General features: G+C 56.3%; 1 protein-coding gene across 4 annotated transcripts in view; it reads right to left on the minus strand.

Annotated features, from left to right (window-relative positions):
• Positions 1–725: 725 nt before the first annotated feature.
• The window catches only part of TFEB (transcription factor EB), a 48,519-nt gene continuing 29,686 nt past the window's right edge, over positions 726–19,558 (minus strand). For all 4 annotated transcript variants that reach the window (XM_019986039.2, XM_070777961.1, XM_070777962.1 and 1 more), the window contains exons 2-9: positions 7,428–7,659; positions 7,078–7,332; positions 6,494–6,571; positions 4,699–4,819; positions 4,553–4,609; positions 3,766–3,841; positions 2,826–2,973; positions 726–1,831 (exon numbers count right to left, since the gene is read on the minus strand). In XM_019986039.2, coding sequence (XP_019841598.2) covers positions 1,343–1,831; positions 2,826–2,973; positions 3,766–3,841; positions 4,553–4,609; positions 4,699–4,819; positions 6,494–6,571; positions 7,078–7,332; positions 7,428–7,643 — 1,440 coding nt within the window. In that variant the 5' untranslated portion in view covers positions 7,644–7,659 and the 3' untranslated portion in view covers positions 726–1,342. The remainder of the gene's footprint in view (positions 1,832–2,825; positions 2,974–3,765; positions 3,842–4,552; positions 4,610–4,698; positions 4,820–6,493; positions 6,572–7,077; positions 7,333–7,427; positions 7,660–19,558) is intronic.

Consider the following 19,558-nt stretch of genomic DNA (forward strand, 5'->3'; position numbering starts at 1 on the left):
TCCCCACCCTGAGTGAGGTCATAAAGCCCCAGGATCTTGGAGCAGAGGCCCCCCGGGAACTATTGTGGGTTGAGGGAGCCTTTAGCCCAGAAAGGAAAGGGTTTGGTGGGGGCGGTGGGGGGGTAGGAGGTCTCAATGCCTGAGGTGCCAGAGCAGAACCTTTGCCCTGGTGCCACGTCCTTGCAACTGTAGTTCACATGGGTCCCTCTTTCCCTTAACCCACAGGGCAGAGCCCCTCATAACTTAGGGAGCTTGTCCTGGGCCTTGCCCCCACAGAGCAGGCAGCCCACCTATGGAGAGGAAAGAACTGGGGCTGGGGACGGGAGAAACATGCCCACCGTCCCCGGCCCGGGTAGTCTGGGACCACAGTGCCCAGGAGCTGTAGACTTGGTTTCCAAGCAACAGGGTCTCCCAGTCACCTGGCCCAGCCAACTCAGGCCTCAGCAGGAGGTGTGAGACCAGCGGGGCGGCAGCGCCACCTTGTGGCCATGGGGAGGGACACAGCCCCCAGAAGCACCCAAGATCCCTAAGTAAGGCTACATCTCCAGCTTCCATGGGGCCCTGCTAGGGACCTGGGGGAACCAGGCGATGGACTCAGTCCCTTCTGTCTGTATCCCCCATCCCTGATCCCCTTCGGGGGCATTTGAACTGTGAGTCCATTGGGTTGACTCCTCCCCGGCATCTGTTGGCCCCCAGACCCCCTCCAAAGAGACAGGACAAGCGGGTACAAAGCACAGTGTTTACTAAAGGCACATAGTGGGGAGCCTTGAGGGGAGCTGCTCTTCCAGCAGTGACCCCACATTCTAACTTGAACCCAGCACCCCCTCTTCTGGCCACCCCCGCCCTCACACCACCTGGAGGAGAGCTGTTAGCACCAAAGCGGGGTGGGGGGGCCCGCCTGTGGGTGGGGGGAGTGCCAGAAAGGCAAGCCTGGGCGCCCCTGGGCCAGTCCATGCCTCCAAGAAGGAACTTCTGGACCCCTGGTTCCAATGAGTCCTCCTTCACTGATGGGGGGACCAGGCTCGAAGGTAAGATGTCTTCTTAACTCCAGCACATCCTGTCCCCCCTCTGCGGCGCCCCCTCGCCTTGCCTTCACGATTTCACCTCTGGGAGGAGCCGGGCTGAAGGCCTCTTCCTGCCCAGCCCCATGAAGAGGGCTGCCCCTGGGTGGGGGGCTTCCAACCCACGGGCTGCCAAGCGGGCACTAAGTCCACACAGGGTGCGGGGGCCGACAGGAGGAGTGAGGCCGGGCAGGGGCTACTTCACACACAAGTGCAGCCTGAAGGGTGGGGGGCGGTTGCCCTGGCCCTCCCAGCCCCCAGGCCCGCCCCTGTCGCCCAGGTCACAGCACGTCGCCCTCCTCCATGCTGAAGCTGCTCCTGCGGCTGCTGGCCTTGGAGGCCTCAGGGGACATGGTGGAGAAGAGGGGGTCGGAGGCCAGCGGGAGCAGGGAGTCGTCTAGGAGCATGAGGTCCAGATCTTTCTTGGACAGGTCAGGGAACGGGGAGGCATGCTCTGGCCCCAGAGGTTCGGGGTAGCCCGGGGGCCCTTCATTGCCCCCGCCCCCAAAGCTCAGGTTGTGGCTAAAGTCCAGGTGGTGGAATGGGGATGGTGGCTGGGGTGGCTGGGCTGGAGGGGGCAGTGGGGCCTGGGGCGGCAGAGCCGGCAGTGGCTCAGGGTCGGGGACCTCGGCTCCCAATAGCAGGGCCTCCCCTGGGCCCTCCTCGCTGGGCAGCTCCTGCTTCACCACCTGCTGGGCCAGCTCGGCCATGTTCATGCCGGAGGGCGAGGTGGTGGGCAGGCCGTGCACCCGAGCCTGCATCTCCAGCTCCTGCAGGTGGGACAGACAGAGGTTGGAGGCACCCACCCCTGGCAACCCCCTGCTGCCCACCCCAACCCCCACTGCCACCCTTGACCCTCCCTTTGTGGCACCCAAGACCACAAAATATCTCAGCTGGGAGCAAGCACAAGGCAGCTCTAGAGTCTTCACCAGCGTGTTTTCCAGCTACAAGTCTCAACTCATTAGTGGGTTGGGAAACCACTACAGTTGAGCCTTGACCAGCTCTCTTTCTATTTTTTTTTTTTTAATTGAAATAGACTTGCCTAGACTAGACCAGACTAGAAATTATCAGAATGCATTGCATCTATTAAGGATGAGGGTTCTTTCATGAAACTTTGATTTTTTTTCACTTTGAGCTGACTACGTGTGCTGGATTGCAACGTGAATCGTATTATCTACCATAAGAAATAGAAAACCTTTGAAGCTGCAGGCCAAGCGCCCTTTATATAGGTGACCAGTGTCAGGCCCAAAGAGGACAAAAGGCCTTCAACAACAGAGCCAGGACTAGGCGGCTCTAGGTGGTAGCATGGACTTTCCCAAGCCTTTGTTCTTTCTCTTGCTCACTTGGCGGGCACTCCCCGCCAAGTAATTCCAGCTCTCTGCCTCCCACAGAGGTAGATTTACCCTTTCCTGCCCCCTTGAAGTTAGGAGTAGGCATATGCTTGCATTGATCAAGGAAATGTGAGCAGAAGGGACCCTAAGAGTGACATGGGGCTTTAAAAACCAGCGCTAGATGTACTATCCACCAGTCTGGATCCTAAAATGAGTCTCGCAGAGCAGACCCTCCAGCTGACATCTGCTCCTTTAAGTGCTGGGGATTGTTTGTTACCCAACAATAACATCCTGACTGATAAGTCTTCCTTCCCCATGGGGATCATCCCTCCATCTCCAACTGCAGAAGTGTAAGCACTGCCCCTGGGGTCAGGACTCAGGCCAGTGGTCAGGAGTCAGAGCCACCCAAGAGGACCAGGTTCAAGACCCAGACCTGGATACGGAGCCAGAGCTGCTTGTTGGTCATCTCCAGGCGCCGAGAATGGTTCTCCAGCTCCCGGGACTTCTGCAGGTCCTTCTGCATCCTCCGGATGTAGTCAACAGAGGCCTTGAGGATGGTGCCCTTGTTCCAGCGCACGTCCCTGCAGGCCAGGCAGAATCAGAGGCTCATGCTCAGAGGAGGGGGCTAGGATTGGCCAGGAGCTTTGTGGGTGGATGTAACACCCTGCTGTGGTTTCAGAGTTGATGTCGCCTGTCCCAACTTTGCCCCAAACCCCAGACCTGACCAAGCCCTATTTATGGAGGAGGCCAATCTCCATCTGCAAATGGGCCCTCCCAAGTGACTGTGGTGCCACCACCCACCTCCTTAATCCCAAGTGAAAGGGTTAGTTGCTCAGTTGTGTCCGACTCTTCGTGAGCCCGTGGACTATAGCCTGCCAGGCATCTCTGTCCATAGGATTTCCCAGGTAAGAACACTGGAGTGGGTAGCTGTTCCCTTCTCCAGGTGATCTTCCCGACTCAGGGAGGAAACTCAGGTCTCCTGCATTGCAATCCCAGGAACCAGGCAATTCGGAGCAGCCTCCTTCCCCAGGCCTCCCATTCCTGCCACCAAAACCCACACCTGTTCTCCACTATCACGACTCCTGTCCCTAGACCACCTCTGCACCAGTCTGGTGCCTCAGCAAACTTTCCTAGCATGACTCCTCCTCCAGGAAACCCCCCTAACCCTACCCTTACTTCTGGGACCTGGGCTCCTCCTTCCTGTCTTGAGCCTTTCTTAGTTGGGGGATGGAAGGTTCTTCTTTCCCCAACAGATGATAAGATCTTTAAGAAGCAAAAGGGGATTCTCTTCCCATCCCTTCCCCCCTGCAACCAGCAGATAATGCCTGTGAGCTGCTGCCCTCCCCTCCCCTTCCTCCAGGAAATCCACTCACAAATCATTGGCCTTGGGGATCAGCATGCCCAGCTCCTTGATGCGGTCATTGATGTTGAACCTCCGTCGCCTTTCAACTAGAAGTAACAAATATCGGGGGAAACAATTAGGGAGATGAGGACCCCACCTGGGAAGAAGGGTCCAGCCCAAGGAGGGACGCCGTAGTCCTTCTGGGAAGGAACTGGTGACCAACTACATGGGCGAAGAGCCAACTCATTGAAAAGACCCTGGGAAAGACTGAGGGCAGAAGGAGAAGGGGATGGCAGAGGACAAGATGTTTGGATGGCATCTCTGACTCAATGGACATGAGTTTGAGCAAGCTCTGGGTGACGGTGAAGGACAGGGAAGCCTGGCACACTGCAGCCTGTGGGGTCTCAAAGAGTCAGACATGACTGAGCAACTGAATAACCACCACCACCACCAAAGGGGGTGGCTGTGGGGGTGAGGGGGTTGGGGGCAGGCCAGACATGATTAAGGAGGGGACGACTGTAGCAGACAAAGCTGCCTGGAGAGGCCTCCCTCCACTGCTCAGAAGGCTCCACGCCCTAAAGAAAACAATCTGATAAACTCATTCCCTCTGAAGTTCTGGGAATTTTATGAATATCTCTTCCCTGGAGCACCTCTCCCCCGCCTCCTAGCAAGGACTGGTGGGAAGAGGCTGAATCCAGTCACGCCAATGCCAGGATTTTAAAGCCTCCTGTAAGGAATCCTTCCTAGAAGCTGCAGGTCAGAGGGTAGCTTTGGAGCCAGCCCAGGTGAGAGCAGGAAGAGAGGCAGGGGAGACTCACTGAGGTTGTGATTGTCTTTCTTCTGCCGCTCCTTAGCCAGGGCCCGGCTCTCAGCATCTGGAGAACAAAAGAGGAGAGCTGGGAGGGGAGGCGCTGGGGAGACACAGCCGGGATGGGGGGCGCTCTGGGAGACAGCGGGGCGGTACCTGTGAGCTCACGCTTCTGCGTCAGGTCGGCTGGGCAGGAGCTGCTGGTGACGCCCACCAGGGAGGCTGTGACCTGGGGGTCTCCACTGTACACATTCAGGTGACTGCTGGACAGGGGCAGCTGCAGGAAGAGGCGGGGAAGAAGACTCGGTGAGCGGCCCCGTTCTGTAAGGGGCCTCTCCCCAGGGCCCATCCCCCCAGGAACAGCGATTCCCTGGGACAGCTGGGGAGGCCGCGCTGGGGTCAGAGTCCGGGCAGAGTCCAGAGCTGAAGAGGCAGCCCCTGCCCTCAGCGAGCAGCCACCCAGTGCTGCCAGAAGCAGCGGCGGGAGGGGAGATAGGGCCTGTAGAAGCCCGGGGGAGGGGCACCTAATCTGGAGTTTCTAGAAGGTTTCCAGAGGGCGCGGTGAGGAAGGGCACTAGAGGCAGGGGGTGGCTGAGCAGAGAAGCAGACCGGAAGTAGCTGCCAGAGCGCAGAGTGTGATGCAGGCGATGCTGGGGGACCTGGGAGGGCAGGTTCCACTTGCAGAGACTCTGGCGCTTGGCGAAAGGCAGCCATTGAGGGGTTAAATGGGGGCCCCACAGGAAAAGATCTGAGCTCTGGAAAGATCTCCCACCACACATTCACAAAAAGCAAAATCACAGGCCCAGAACCCTGCAGGGTACAGGGGGAACCACCGACAGGGCCAGCCGCTGTGCCCTGCCCTCTCCCCTCCCAGCCCTCCACAGCTCTGCTGGCAGCAGCAGGCTTCCCATCTTGCTGAGCCACACTGGCACCAGGGCAGCGGTCGTGGAGAACTGACTCCCTGACCTCCCACAGCGTCAAGGGCCGGGGCCCCAAGGGCAGGAGTGAGCAGTGAAGGCTCATGGAGCTCCAAGAAAAGGGGAGAATATGCCCCAGTTTCAGCTGCTCAATGTAAATACCTGTCCCCCGTTGCACAGAACTCAGCCCCAATGTCTTGCCTTATCTAATTTGCCCACCATCCTCTGGGTAGAAGGCACCATCCCTAGGGGTTCAGAACAATTAAGGGACTTCCCAGGGTCACAGCCGAAGATAGACATCTAGATTCTAAGCCTGGCCCCTTCCCACCCACCCAGGAACCTGTAGGGGGAGCCTGGACCATGAATGCTGCTAAGAGGCTGCTGGAGGCAGGGAACCAGCAGGCCTGATAGCACTTCCCCCTCAGAGGGAGGGGCACAGGCCTGTGCTCAGCTGGGCCTGGACTTAGTAGAGGTGTGTGCATGTGTGTGAGTGGCTCAGTTGTGTCCAACTCTTTGGGAACCCATGGACTGTGGCCCACCAGGTTCCTCTGTCCATGGGATTCTCCAGGCAAGAACAGTGGACTGGGTCGCCATTCCCTTCTCCAGGGGATCTTCCCAACCCAGGAATCGAACCCAGGTCTCCCGCATTGCAGGCAGATTCTTTACCAGGTAGAGGAGAAGAGCCCCATATCCCAAAGGAACTCATCCACTCCAGGCCTTCCTGGAGCCACACTGCTCCCCTCAGCACCAGTGCCCCCCACCCGCCCCATCCCAACTTGGGCAGCTCTCACCAGACACCCCTCCCCGCTGAAGCCCCAGCACGCACACAGGCTAAGGGACATGTCTCTGGATGCACAATTCTCCCGGGCCTGGGCCCTCGTCACATGGTTGGATGGAGGCGACTCTCATCTCTGCAGGAAAACACCATCTCCGCCCAGGTGAGGACCCTGTCTCTAGTTCTCTCCTGGGTCACAGCTCTTGGGGGGCCTCTGCCCCTCCCCCTGACACACCCGCCCTGCCCTGGCCAGCAGTACCGTGTTGGGCATCTGAGTTTCAGGATTGATGAAGCCCAGGACATCGTCCAGACACATAATGTTGTCAATGACATCAAACTGAAACAGAAAAAAAAAAACAAAACAGTCCCTTTGTGGGAGAAGGCACTTGGAAAAAGGCAGAGGGAAAGGGGTACTGGACAGCCACTGACCTGAGGGACCTTGGAGCCCACCTCACCCCACCCACTCATTTGGGGATAAGGGAACAGGCCCAGAGAGACCTGAGCTGTCCGGGTTCCCCAGGCCCCAAGGCCCAGGTTAGGGCTCTTCCTAAGGAGCCAAGTTGCCTGGGGAGATTGCTTTATACCTTCTGTCAGGACATGGCTTTGCAGGTGTGCTGGGCATTCCAGTATGAGTCTCTTGTTTCTTCCTAGCAGAGCTTTCCGAACTAGGGATGATGTTTCTCCTGGGAGACTGGGGTTTCCCGAGGGCAGGGCTGTGTCTCCCCTCAGACCGGGGCTCCCTGAGGGCAGTACCTTGCCTCTGCCATTAGACTAGGAGCCGCAGGAGCGCAGCACGGGGCCCCAGCTCTGCTGGTGGCGGGCACGGGCCAGCTCCTCACTCACCTCCCGCTCGGGGTTGGAGCCGATGTGCAGCATGGCCATGGGGCTGTTGGGAGCGCTGTTGCCGGCTGAGGATGACAACACGTGTGCGGGCCGCACGCCTGGGGAGGCGGCTGGCAGGGGCTTTGGGGAGCCCTGGGCGGGGCTGATGTGGGCAGCAAACTTGTTCCCGTAGGTCTCAGACAAGTACTCCCGCACCTTCTGGTCCCGGGACTGCTGCAGGTGGTAGGAGGTGGGGTTCTCCAGGTAGGACTGCACCTGGGAAAAGGCGGAGGAGGCAAAAGGTTTCAGGCCAGAGCTCCGAGGGACCAGGGCAGGGGGTGGAGGGGAACGGCCCGAGCCCCAGGCCTCACCTTCAGCACCTCCCCGGGCACTGGTGGCGGAGATTGGAAGTGGATGGGGGTGTTGATGGCTGGGGTGGGCGGCCCCCCCAGCTGCTGCTGCTGCTGCTGCTGCTGTTGCTGCTGCATGTAATGCATGACGGCCTGCTGCTGCATGCGTTCCCGCTGCTCCTCCTGCTGCGCCTGCTCCCGCATGAGCTGCATGCGGAGCCCGATTCGAGACGCCATGGCGGCTTCCGGCTCCCTGGGGACAGAAGAGGGCAGGGCAGTGAGGCAGGGGGCCCTGCAACTTGCACGGGGTCTCAGGACTTCCCTGGCAGTCCAGTGGTGAGGACTCCAAGCTTCCACTGCAGGGGACCCGGGTTCAATCCCTGGTCTGGGAACTGTGTTCAGTCGCTTCAGTCATGTCTGACTCTGTGACGATCCCATGGTCTGTACCCCACCAGGCTCCTCTGTCCATGGGGATTCTCCAGGCAAGAATACTGGAGTGGGTTGCCATGCCCTCCTCCAGGGGATCTTTCCGACCCAGGGATCGAACCCACGTCTCTAACGTCTCCTGTGACTTCCCTGGTAGTCCAGTGCTTAGGACTCCACACTTCCACCACAGGGGTCCCAGGTTCAGTCCCTGGTCTGGGAACTAAGATCGTGCAAACCACACGGTGCAGTCAAACACAAACACAAAACAACAGCAAAAACAAGCAAAACAAAGTGCATGGGCTCTCGGGGAAGAGACCAGGACAAAGGTGACCGCATCTCACTGGAGCAGGGCGGGCGCGGGAGATTTGCTCAAGGTCACTGAGCAAGTGGATGGCAAAGCCGAGACTTAAATCCAAGTCTGCTGGTTTCTTGGGCCAGAGATTCGTTCATGCTCCCTTCGTTTGTTCTAGTAGGTCAGCGCCCCAAACTTGGAGTCAGTCTTGACCCCTTTCTCTCTCTCATGCCACCTGGTAAGCCTGCCAGATATGACCCCAAATACATCCTCCTCTGCTACCACCTCGCTGCCCCCAGGGAGGGCCCAGCCTCTGCCATGCCTTACCTGGCTTCCTGACGGCGCCTCCTAACCTCCAGCTGGCCCCACAACATTCTACTTGCAACTCGATAATTAGAGGGATCCTGTTACAACCTAAGTTAGAGACTGTCTCTCTTTCGGCTCAGAATTCTCCATGGTTCCCATTTCTCTCCGTGTAAAAGCTGAAGTCCTTCCCATAAAAAGCCCTCTCTGATCTGTCCCCACTTAATGGTCTCCTGTGACCCCATCACCTCCTCCTCTCCTCCCTGTTCCACCTGCTCCAGCCACACCTAATGCCTCAAACATACCAGGCGTGTTTCCTGCCTCAGGGCCTTTGCACCTGCGCTTCCTGCTGCCTGGGATGCCCATCCCCAGGATACCACCACGGCCCACTCCTTCACCCCCACCACTCAAGTGTGTCACCTCCTACCCTATTTAAGATTGCAAAACCAGCACCCCAACCCCCAACTCTACGCCCCTTCCCTGTTTTATGTTTCTCCCTGTCACTTATCACCATCTTAAATATTATGCATTTTTGCTCAGATATTTCAATTCATCCTCTATCTCTCTCTCAGCAGGAATGCAAACTCCCCCCAGGGCAGGCATTTTGTCTGTCTTGTTCACTGCTGTGCCTCAGGCCTCTACAAATGTATACAGGGAATGTTTACTATTTATGAACCAGCACCAGCCATCCAGCACTGAGCCAGCTGTAGGCCCTGAGCTCGTGGCATCTACAGTCCAGTAAGTAAGAAAGGCAAGTCCCTGGGTCACTAACCCCGCACAGAGAGGGCCGCTTCAGGGCACCTCGTCCTCTCTGGGTGCAGCGAGGCACTTGGTAAACTGAGTCGGTAAGTGGTGGATCAGCACGAGACTGGCGGGTCAGCCGCAGTGTAGACCAGAGGCCAGAGCTGCATACCAAGGTCCTAAGAATGAGACCTATACATCTGGGGGTGACGAAGGAAAGCAGTACCGGCTGACATGTTCTGCCGAGTGCCAGACATCAGACTACGTTGGCGCTAGAGGAAGGTACTGGTAAATACGGGCTTCCTGGGTAGCGCTAGTGGTAAAGAACCCACCTGCCAACGCAGGAGACATGGGTTCAATCCCTGTGTTGGGAAGATTCCCTGGAGAAGGAAATGGCAACCCACTCCAGTATTTTGCCTGGAAAATTCCTTAGGCAGAGGAGCCTGGCGGGCTGCAGCCCATGGAGCCGCAAAGAGTCAGAGACAACTGAGCGACTGAACACACATTGGCAGATATTCAGTGAAAATCACCAGATCATGGAACTAATAATAATCTGCGTCCTATTTGAGCATTCACTGTGTGCTGGGCAGGGTTCCAGACACTTTCACCTCAAACAGCCCCCTCTGGTAGCTTTGGTTATTATTCTCCTCCTACAGATAAGGAGAGACAGTGGCACAGGGAGGTTAAGTATGCTGCAGCGGGAATAGAGCCAGGACCCAATGCCAGTCTGGCTCCCCGGCCCGTCGTGGGTGGGGGTGGGGGTTCTGTAGACCGTCATGTCTCCGTGTAGAGCTGGGAAGGCGTTTGTCCCAGGTTGCACGTCTGGTTGATCCAGGGCCAGGAATGGAGCCCCAGCCACCTGACCCCAGGCCAGGGCTCCCTCTAACCACCCTGTAGCCTGCCCTATAAAGTGGAGCGGCTCCGTCCACCTTGAGGGCTGAGTAGTCAGTGGCCATTACCTCATCTCCCTTCCTCGCTTTCTGCCCCCTTAGGCTAGGAATTCCTGAAGAGGCTGCTTCAGCCCCAGGGGTCTCTGGCTGGCTCCCAACAGGACAGTCGCCATGGAGAAAGGGGCAGACGCCCCCCTTCTCTGCCCTCCTCCGTCCTGTGGCAGGGACACAGCCGTCCTGTGCTCCCACAGAGGGGTGGCCTGTCTTTGGCCCTCCTCCCCAACTGCAGCCTCGCAAACCTCACGGGCTCTGACCCTGGCCCACTCCCCTCACAGCTGCACCCTCTGCCTCCTCACACAAGCAGTGAGCAGGAACAATCTGACTTCAGTTGGCCCAAGGGGGCGGTGAGGCGATGCAGACACTGGGCCTGGCAGTGCCAGCCGGCCCCGGGGGGACTCGGGGAGAAGGAGCCCCTTGTTTCTCTGACAAAGGGCTGGGCGAGAACCTGGGCTCGGGCCCCGGCTAAGCCTCTCACTGGCTGTGCCAGCCTCAGTTTGCTCACTTGTAAAATGGACGCAGGAATCCCACGTGGGGTCTAGGAGAGTCTTGGGGAGAGGATGCTGAATTGCAAACCGCGAGGTAACTGTGCTTCAGAGGGTGTCAGGCCTTAGCCTGTCCCATCCTCTAACAGAGGGTGGCTCTCCCACCTCCACCCCCAGGGCCAAAGCTGTCACCCCCCCCCACAGAGCTGCTGCCACTCACTGAGTCCCAGCCCCATCCTCTGCCCACCCCACCTCCCCACCTGGGTTGCTCTGGGTGTGGTGTGGCTCAGTGGGATGGTTGTGGAGTTTAGGGTGGGACTTGAGGGGTGAGGGGATCCAAGGGCAGACGGGGTGGTCCCGGAGAGGGCACAGATGGTAGTGACTCTCATTGCCTCGAGGCTTCCCTCCCCACCAAGCCCCAAAGCACACATGCTCACTCAGCACCTGAGGGCCACTCACAGCCTCCCCCGTGCCCAGTCTGGTCAGGAGGGGCTGAGAGGAGGGACACGGGAAATCCAAAACGTCCCAGACCCTCCCCCACATCCGACCTCAGACCTGCCAGGCCTGGAAAGGGTTCACCATGCATAACTCAGTAAGACTGGGAGCCTGCCTCTAAGCTGAGTCTGGGTTCTAGTTTAGTTGTGACCAAGATGGGCTCCTCCGTCCATGGGATTCTCCAGGCAAGAATACCAGAGTGGGTTGCCATTGCCTTCTTCAGGCTAACAGCCTTTAGGTGTTCGATAATAGGTGGATCCTGCCTCCTCTCTGAAACAGTGCCCTTCTCTGGTCAGGGGCCAGAGCTGGTTTCACACCAGTCTGTGTGGGAGCCTCCCTTGTCAGTCATTTATACCTTAGTATGAACAGCTGGTCAGAACCTTTCCCAAGGAAAGATGTGGACAGAGGGAGGGGGAAGATGGGGAGAAATCAGGGAGGAGAGGCAAGTAGAAAGAGGGTCCCAGGACCGGAAGGTCTCAGGTCTCAGGAAGAAGATCTCAGAGACACAGCATTGAGTGGACAAATCAAACTGCAGGATAAAATGTACAGCCAGAACCCGCTGAGGCAGGAAATAAATAAATGTGCAGAAAAGACTGGAAGAATCAGGATGCTTCCTGAATGCTTACCAATGGTCAGGGCTGCGCTAGATGGTTTTCAAATATTAACTCATCTGTTCTTCACAACAACCCGAGCCAGTGACTGCTAGTATTGCCCTCAATTTCCAGGGAGAAACTGAGGTGCAGAAAGGTGAAGTCATTGGTTCAAAGTCACATATCTGATAAGTAGCAAGATGGCGATTTGAACCAGGTGGCCTGATTCACAGCCGCCGCTCTTTATGCACTCATCTGGGCCCCCGACATCCAAATTGTTCACTGTGGTTACTTCTGGGGAAGAGCGGTGGGCTGGGAGGGGCAAAGAGGGGTTCTTAGAGTTTCTCATCCCACTTTTGAAGCAGTTAACTCTTAGGATTATGAAGACACGCTATTTGTACAATTCTTGTGTATGTGTGCGTGTGTGTGTGTGTGTGGTCGCACCATGAGGCATGCAGGATCCCAATTCCCTGACCAGGGATCAAACTCGCACCCTTAGCCACGGAAGCAGATTCCTAACCAGTGGACCGCCAAGGAAGTCTCTGTTGTAGTTCTTTAAAAACAAGGGGAACGGAAGTAAGGCATTTTCTAGGGGTTTGTGAGGGGCCCAACTGGCTTCCAGTCATGTCCAAAGGTGGGATCCCCCAGGTCCACCTGGAATCTGCCTTGCTCAGCGCAGTGGTTATTAGGCCAGCCAAGGACGCTGGTGGAGACACTAAGTGGCCTCCGGAAGCACAGGTCAGGGTCAGAAGCCACGTGCCAGCACCCAGGGCCCAACTCAGGTCCCCCTACAGCCCCAGACGCCAGCCTTTGGAGGGGATGTGATCTTCATGGAGGGCCCCCCAAACAGCCCTGAGCCGAGGCGCATCCCTTCAATTGCGTGCGGGGCCTGAACTGCCTTGGGGACTTTTCCTCCTTCCAGGTGATCTTTTAAAAAATACGAGCAGGAAGCAGAAAACACATAGAGCCTCAAGAGCCAGCAACTCCATTCCTAAGTGTCTGCCCAGCAGAAAAGCATCCCTGTGGGCACCAGAGGACACGGACTAGAATGTTCACAGCAGCGCTATAGATAGTGGCCAAAACTGGACACCAGTCAAACGTCCATCAACAGGAAGATGGATAAAGAGGTGATATCTCCATGCCCTGGAATGCCGCTTAGCGATGGGAATGAACCAACTATTGCTAAACACAACTCAGATGACTCTCACAGACGTTAACGGTGAACAAAAGAAGCCAAACGGGCGTACAGAGTGATTGATATACACACGGTTCAGAAACGGGTAAAACAAATCTTTTATGTTAGAATTCAGGATCCTAGTTACCCTTGAGGGCAGTGAAGGGGAGGTGACACAGGACAGCTTGGGGTGGGGGCTGGGAGGACTAGGAATGTTCTGTAATTTGATGCGGGTATTGGTGACATGGGAGTATCGAGTTTATGAAAATGCATCCAGATGCTCACTCAACAGTTTGCACACTTTTCTCTAAGTGTGTCGTACTTTCATTAAAATTTTACAGAAGAATGAGGGCAGACCTTAAAGAATGTAAAAGAAGAGTTGAACAAATTACCCTTCCCCTCCCCCACCCAAGTGTGGCTATGACTTTAAAATGCCTTTGGTACCAGGCAGCTTCAACACCACCGCCCAAGGGTAGCTTGGTATCAAAGCCTTTAAACATATCAAAGCCTTTAAAAATACCCACTAGCTCGAGGAAGAAGTCTCAAATACAGAAAAGGCTTTTATGCATAAAGATGTCCATCACATTCTATAGAGAAAAATAAAAAATAATCTCAATGTCCAGCAATAGGATGGTTAAATTATGTTGCGTTCTGGAATTCTCTGGGGGTCCCACTGGTTAGGACTCTGCACTTTCACTGCTGAGGACCCAGGTTCCCACGTTCGATCCCTGGTTGGAGAACTAATATCCCACCAGACACAGGGTCCAAAAAAAAAAAAAAGGTTGCGTTCCTCCTCGTGGAATGTTGTGTTTATAGTAAGTAACACACGGATATGTCAAGTGACAAAAAGTAGTATGCAAAGTGATATATAAAATCTGATCATCATTGTGTAAAATATGTGTAAAAAAACCTCTTGGGAGGAAATAAACTAAAATATCACTGACTTCTTTGGATGATGAAATCATGAACAATTTTTTCTTTCTTTTTACCTTTTGGAATGTTCTTTTTCTGTAATGAACATGTATATCTTTCTAATGAGGAAGAATAAACTAATGCTTATGGACCAGGTATGGACCTGTTTATGCACCAGGTATGCTTAAATACATCTTATTTATTAATAATTATCACAATCACTTTATGATATGAGTACCAGTACTATCATCCCCACCCCACCCCCCTTTATAGATGAAGAATCTTGTACAGAGAGTTTGTCACCTGCCAAAGGTCGCAGAGCTAATGAGCAGCTAGGCTGGATGCTGGCAGTCTGACTCCACCACCCTAATCCTGGGGCTTAGAGTTTGGCCCTGGTCCCGCACTTGGGGCAACGTGGTCACATTTTATTTTAGGGATTCCCACTGAAGAAGCCCCCCTCCAATCAAAGGGTTTCAGCAGCTGATCTCTTTCATCTAGCTCAGGGGCCAGAGGGTCCTGGGACAAGGGAATGGTCTGGAATCCTCAAACACAAGCAGAAAAAATTCTGCCCTTCCTCAAAGGGCAGAGATAATTTCCTGTATTCCTAGGAAAAAACATTATGTCTGGCGGCTGAAACAACAAAGTGTGGACGCTCAGAGGCCAGGGTGCCTGGTTAAGCCATTTATTGCGTTCTACGCCTCTGCGGTCGGAAGAAGTTTTCTTCTGATCCAGTCTGTTACAAACCACCAGCTGTGTGGGAGCTGCCCAGCTGAGACGGAGGGGAAATCAAACCAATCACTAAAGGAAAGCCTCCTGAACAGGTGCTGAGGCTCCCGGAGGCAGGGGGATGGACCCCGCGACCTCCTGGGTAACCTTTCAGCCTTGGGAAGGGAAGAGAGGGGAAGATTCCAGGACTAGGGGTTGTTTTAACTTCTCGGAGCCCCCTCTGGCAGAGGGCCTGGCAAAGGAAGGGCTGATGAACTAGGAAATGGAACAAGAGTGTCCACAGAACCCCCACACCTTAGGACAAGGTTGTTCCTAATTATCAGGGTGGTCACAGGTCCCCAGGGGGCCTGGGGGGCATCACTTGGGTGGCACCCAAAGAGAGCTAAGGGTAAGGAGGTGTCATAAGATCGGTCCCCAGGAGCCAGCATACCTGCCCATAAGATGATGTGGGGAACTTGGCAGCAGGATGTCTGGGGATGAATTCCAGACGTGGGCCTGATTCAGGGTCTGAGCCTAGCCTCAGTCTTTCCATCAGCCAAGTGGGACTTACCAGCTGGGGAACCTCTCCCACAGAGCTGCTGTGACCTAAGCTGGGATGCTGCGTGGAGGCCTCTGCAAGTGTGAAATCATGGGCACAGGGGGGTGATGTCACCACTGGGTCACTGTTAACCATCGCTTCATCCATGCCCACCGGGGGTATCCCTGGGCCAGTCTCCTCTTTCTGTTATTTATTTTCTTTTGAGGAAAGGGTCCCCTCCATTCCTCCATCCATTTACCTATCAGGGCCCCAGGTAGGGGGAGCCCTGGCTAGTGGTCACCTAGCTTCTATCTAGTTACAGACTGGCCAGAAGAAGCAAGGCTTTGGCCAGCTTTTCCCAGACACCCTCTTTGTTTCCTGCCCAGAAGCCTTGGGTTTTAAAAGATTTTCTTTCCAAAGCTTGTCTATGATACGTAATTCACTGCAGTGCTATGGGAGAGGCAGGTGGGGAGCAAGGAAGCCTACCTCCCTGGGTTCTAAAGAGATCAAGAGCAGGCAGAGTACCAAGCACAGTGCCTGTGCTGCAGACACTTGGGTGGGTGGCTCGTTATCATCTTAGCTGACCCAAGCTCCCTTGGGGGGTCATGAAAAGCAACAGTGAGCCCTCTGGCTGCCTCCAACATTGAAAGAAAGCAACTGGGAGTCACACTTGCTCTGGTAGGTGTGACCCGCAGGACACTGCAGGGCTGGGGGCAGGGAGAGCACAGTCAGGGGCTTGTTGTTTTTTTGGGGAGGGGGCCATACCATGTGACATGCAGGATCCTAGTTCCCCACCCAGAGATCGAACCCGCATGCCCTGCACTGGAAGTGTGGAGTCTTAACCACTCGACCACTGGGGAAGTCCCAGGGGCTTTAGACAACCTGAGCAACCTAGACAGCATATTAAAAAGCAGAGACATTATTTTGCCAACAAAGGTCCGTCTAGTCAAGGCTATAGTTTTTCCAGTGGTCATGTATGGATGTGAAAGTTGGACTATAAAGAAAGCTGAGCGGTGAGGAATTGATGCTTTTGAACTCTGGTGTTGGAGAAGACTTTTGAGAGTCTCTTGGACAGCAAAGAGATCCAACCAGTCCATCCTAAAGGAGATCAGTCCTGAATATTCATCGGAAGGACTGATGTTGAAGGTGAAACTCCAATACTTTGGCCACCTGATGTGAAGAACTGACTGATTTGAAAAGACCCTGATGCTAGGAAAGATTGAAGGCGGGAGGAGAAGGGGATGACAGAGGATGAGATAGTTGGATGGCATCACCAACTCAATGGACACGAGTTTGAGTAAACTCTGGGAGCTGGTGATGGACAGGGAGGCCTGGCGTGTTGCAGTCCATGGGGTTGCAGAGAGTCGGACACGACTGAGCGACTGAACTGACTGACTGGCTGACTGAACACAGGCAGGAGGCGGAGAGGTTGGAGAGGAAGGAGAGGGGATGTGAAGGGCAGACACCGGAGCTCCCGGGCTGCTGAGTGGCCTCCAGGGTCCACGGCTCAGGCCATCAGCCCCACATCCCGGCTCACATCCCGCAGGAAAGGGCGGGAGCTGGCGCCTCCTGGTTGGCCCCGGGCAGGACAAGGGGGGCAGCTTCAAAGGCAATCCCAGACCAGAGAGGCGCCTGTCTTGTCCCCGAGGGATCAGCTGGCCCCTGGCAGGAGGCCGGCCCCAGGAGGACTGTCACTGCGCTTTGAAGGATGGGGGCCTCGGGTGGGCAGGGGGACACGAGGCTGAAAGAAGCAGGGAGAGGAGAAACCAGAACAGTCCTGGGAGGTGTCTGCCCTTGTGATATGCATAGACTCAGGCGGGCCACACGCACAAACACTCTGCCGTCTGTCTCACACCCAGACACACACAGTGCAGAACCCCTCACCCTGCCGCTCGGCGGGGAGCTGCCCCCCTCCTGGGTTGGAGCAGAGTGAGGGGGCTGAAACCTCCGTCTTCCCCTTCTCTGCAGCCCATGCTGGCCACCCCATCCCCTTGAACAGCCTGCCTATGGTTCACATGGTTTTGTTCTCCAGTTGTTTCCTGGTTACCGCTAGTCTTCCCAGCTACAAGGAAGCTCCCAGAGAAATCGGCTTTCTTCCCCAGAACCTCCGCCCCATCCCAGCCGGCAGACTTCCCAGAACGAGACTCGGGGCCCTGGGAGGCTGCTCGTCCAACCACCCGTCACGTGCTCATTTACCACCTGTTCACTCATTCAGCAAACAGCCCGAGTCCCCTCCGTGGACCAGGCAGAGTGCTGAGCACATGATCTAGATCAGATCTCACCCGTCCCCACAGACACTTCCCAGGACAAACAGCTTCTGCAGATGAGAAAACCAAGACTCGCAGAGGGGTTCCGGGCCCTGGGCAAGGTCACACTACAAGGACGCGGTGAAGCGGGGAGACCAGCCCAGCTCTCTCCTGCAAGTGCATGGCCACCACCAGCTCCAGTATCAGAAGGAAACCAGGGGTGCAGAGGGAAGAAGCCTGGAGATGGATTATTGTCCCCATAAACTCCCAGCCCCGCCTCACCCCTCACCCTTTGCTGTCCTCAGTGAATCCTATGGAGGGCCCCGAGGCCTGCACACCCCTCAGCCCTCCCAGAGGCCCCAGGACACAGGCCGGGCCCGGCCCATCTACAGGCTCTCTGCTGCTACGCGGCCAAGACGGATCCAGGCCCAGGGCTCAGGAGACCGACCATACATCGGGATCTCACTGAGGCAGTTAATGTGGGCCACGCAAGGGCCTCAGGGGGAAATCATATCAAACAGGCTGGACAGAAACGCGATTGCATGGCCTGGAGTCCTGACACTGGACAGCAGTGGCGTGCAGAGGGAGGGGCTGGGAGGGAAGGACAGTCCACAGGTGGCGCCCCAGACAGGAACGGGGCCTGAAGAGCAGGGGTGTCAAGGCTGGGTCTCCAAGGGCTTCAAGCCCCGCCCCCCCGAGCCCACCCAATCCCCTCCCTGTGCTAAGTTCTGTGGGTGGTAGGTCAGCCTGTAAGGTCATCAATGCCCCCACCAGGGAAGCTGAGGCCCAAGACTCCACCTGGTTGGTCACTGCGTGCCATCCAGTGGGATTTGGGGCCCAAGAGTTTGGAGCCTCTGGAATGAGTCTATTCCCAAAGGGCCGAGTAGGATTGAAAAGCTGTGTTTAGCTGTCCCACCGCTCAGCTGTGTGAGCCCCCTTGGGGTACCTCTCCCAGTTGGACCCCTGGTTACTCATGTGAGGGGGCAGGGGGTCTGGTGGCGGGCTCCCTTCCCGCTCGGTCCGGGTAGGTGCAGGGCTCAGGCCACACGGATGGTCCGGGGCTGGATGCCTGACAAGCCGCCCTGCAGGCAGGGGACACGGAGAGCCGTCTGGGGCGCTGTCTCGGGAACTCTCTCTCTAGAGCTGCAGCAGCCTCGGGGGACCCAGTCTTCACTTGTCTGTCTCCTTAGGAGACAGCAACCGCTCCCCAGCTCCAGTGCCGGCCTCTTGGGCAGGGCAGGCCCGCTGACCCCAGTGTGAGAGGACACAGCCCGCCGCCACGAGGAGCACACAGCCGGCCTGCGGAGCGGCCTCTGGCTCCAGACCCGGGGCCTTGCTCCAAACTCAGGCTTCTCCGCCCCAGGGGCGCCCAGATCCTGCCCCTGCCCTTGGGGGCTTCCTCTGCTTCCTCGCGGCTGCAGCCACCTCTCCGGTCTCCAGCCTCCCTGCCCACCATCCACTGCAATGAACTCCGACTATTTGACTTCTCTTTCAGAATTTAATCTGCCTCTGAGGACATCAAAGACAACCTCTTTAAAACTGAAGTATCCAGGCTTTGCCTAATGCAAGAAGACTTTGGAAGAGAGGAGGGGCAAAGGAAGGAAGAAAGACACCTGTGAGCCCTGACAACTGCGTTAAATTCACAGAAGGTGGCCCGTGACGTCTGGGAACAAACCACCAGGCATTCATTACTATTTGCCCTGATTCCTTTGTGCAGTTTTAAGCTGATACATGGTACTGATGTCATCCTCAAACTATACACCACTGAGGATGCAGTAATATACTCCCCATTTCACAGGGGGAGCAACTGAGGCAAAGAGGCTGACAGCTTGCCCAAGGTTGCATGACAGTAGGCAGTGGAGCTGGGGCCCCTGGTCTGCACACCCAACCTCCGCCTGCAGAGGCTCATGAGTGCCCGGATCCTGGCCGCATGCTGGGTACCCAGGCTGGGATTCAGTCTGGAAAGGGCCTGAGGAGGCAGGGAGGGAGTCATACGGCTCTGGGCTAGGCAGGTGGGGCTGGACGCTGCTCCCTGCGGTCCAACCCCTCTGGCATCCCCTCAGATGCATCTCTGCCTTCTGAGTCCGCTCCCTGGGAGATGGCTGAGTTCAGTAAAATGCTCATATGCTGTGGACCCGACAGACCAAGAGCTCATCTGGCTTTGTGACACTCTTCTGCTGTGTGACCCAGAACAGGTACTTAACCTCTCGGAGCCTCAGTTTCCCCATCTGTAAAATAGGATGGCAGTCATGCCACCTCCTTCAGAGGAGGTGAGGGGAATCAAAGGAGCTGGAATGT

This window comes from Bos indicus, chromosome 23 (genome assembly GCF_029378745.1).
Source record: "Bos indicus isolate NIAB-ARS_2022 breed Sahiwal x Tharparkar chromosome 23, NIAB-ARS_B.indTharparkar_mat_pri_1.0, whole genome shotgun sequence".
Lineage (NCBI taxonomy): Eukaryota > Metazoa > Chordata > Mammalia > Artiodactyla > Bovidae > Bos > Bos indicus.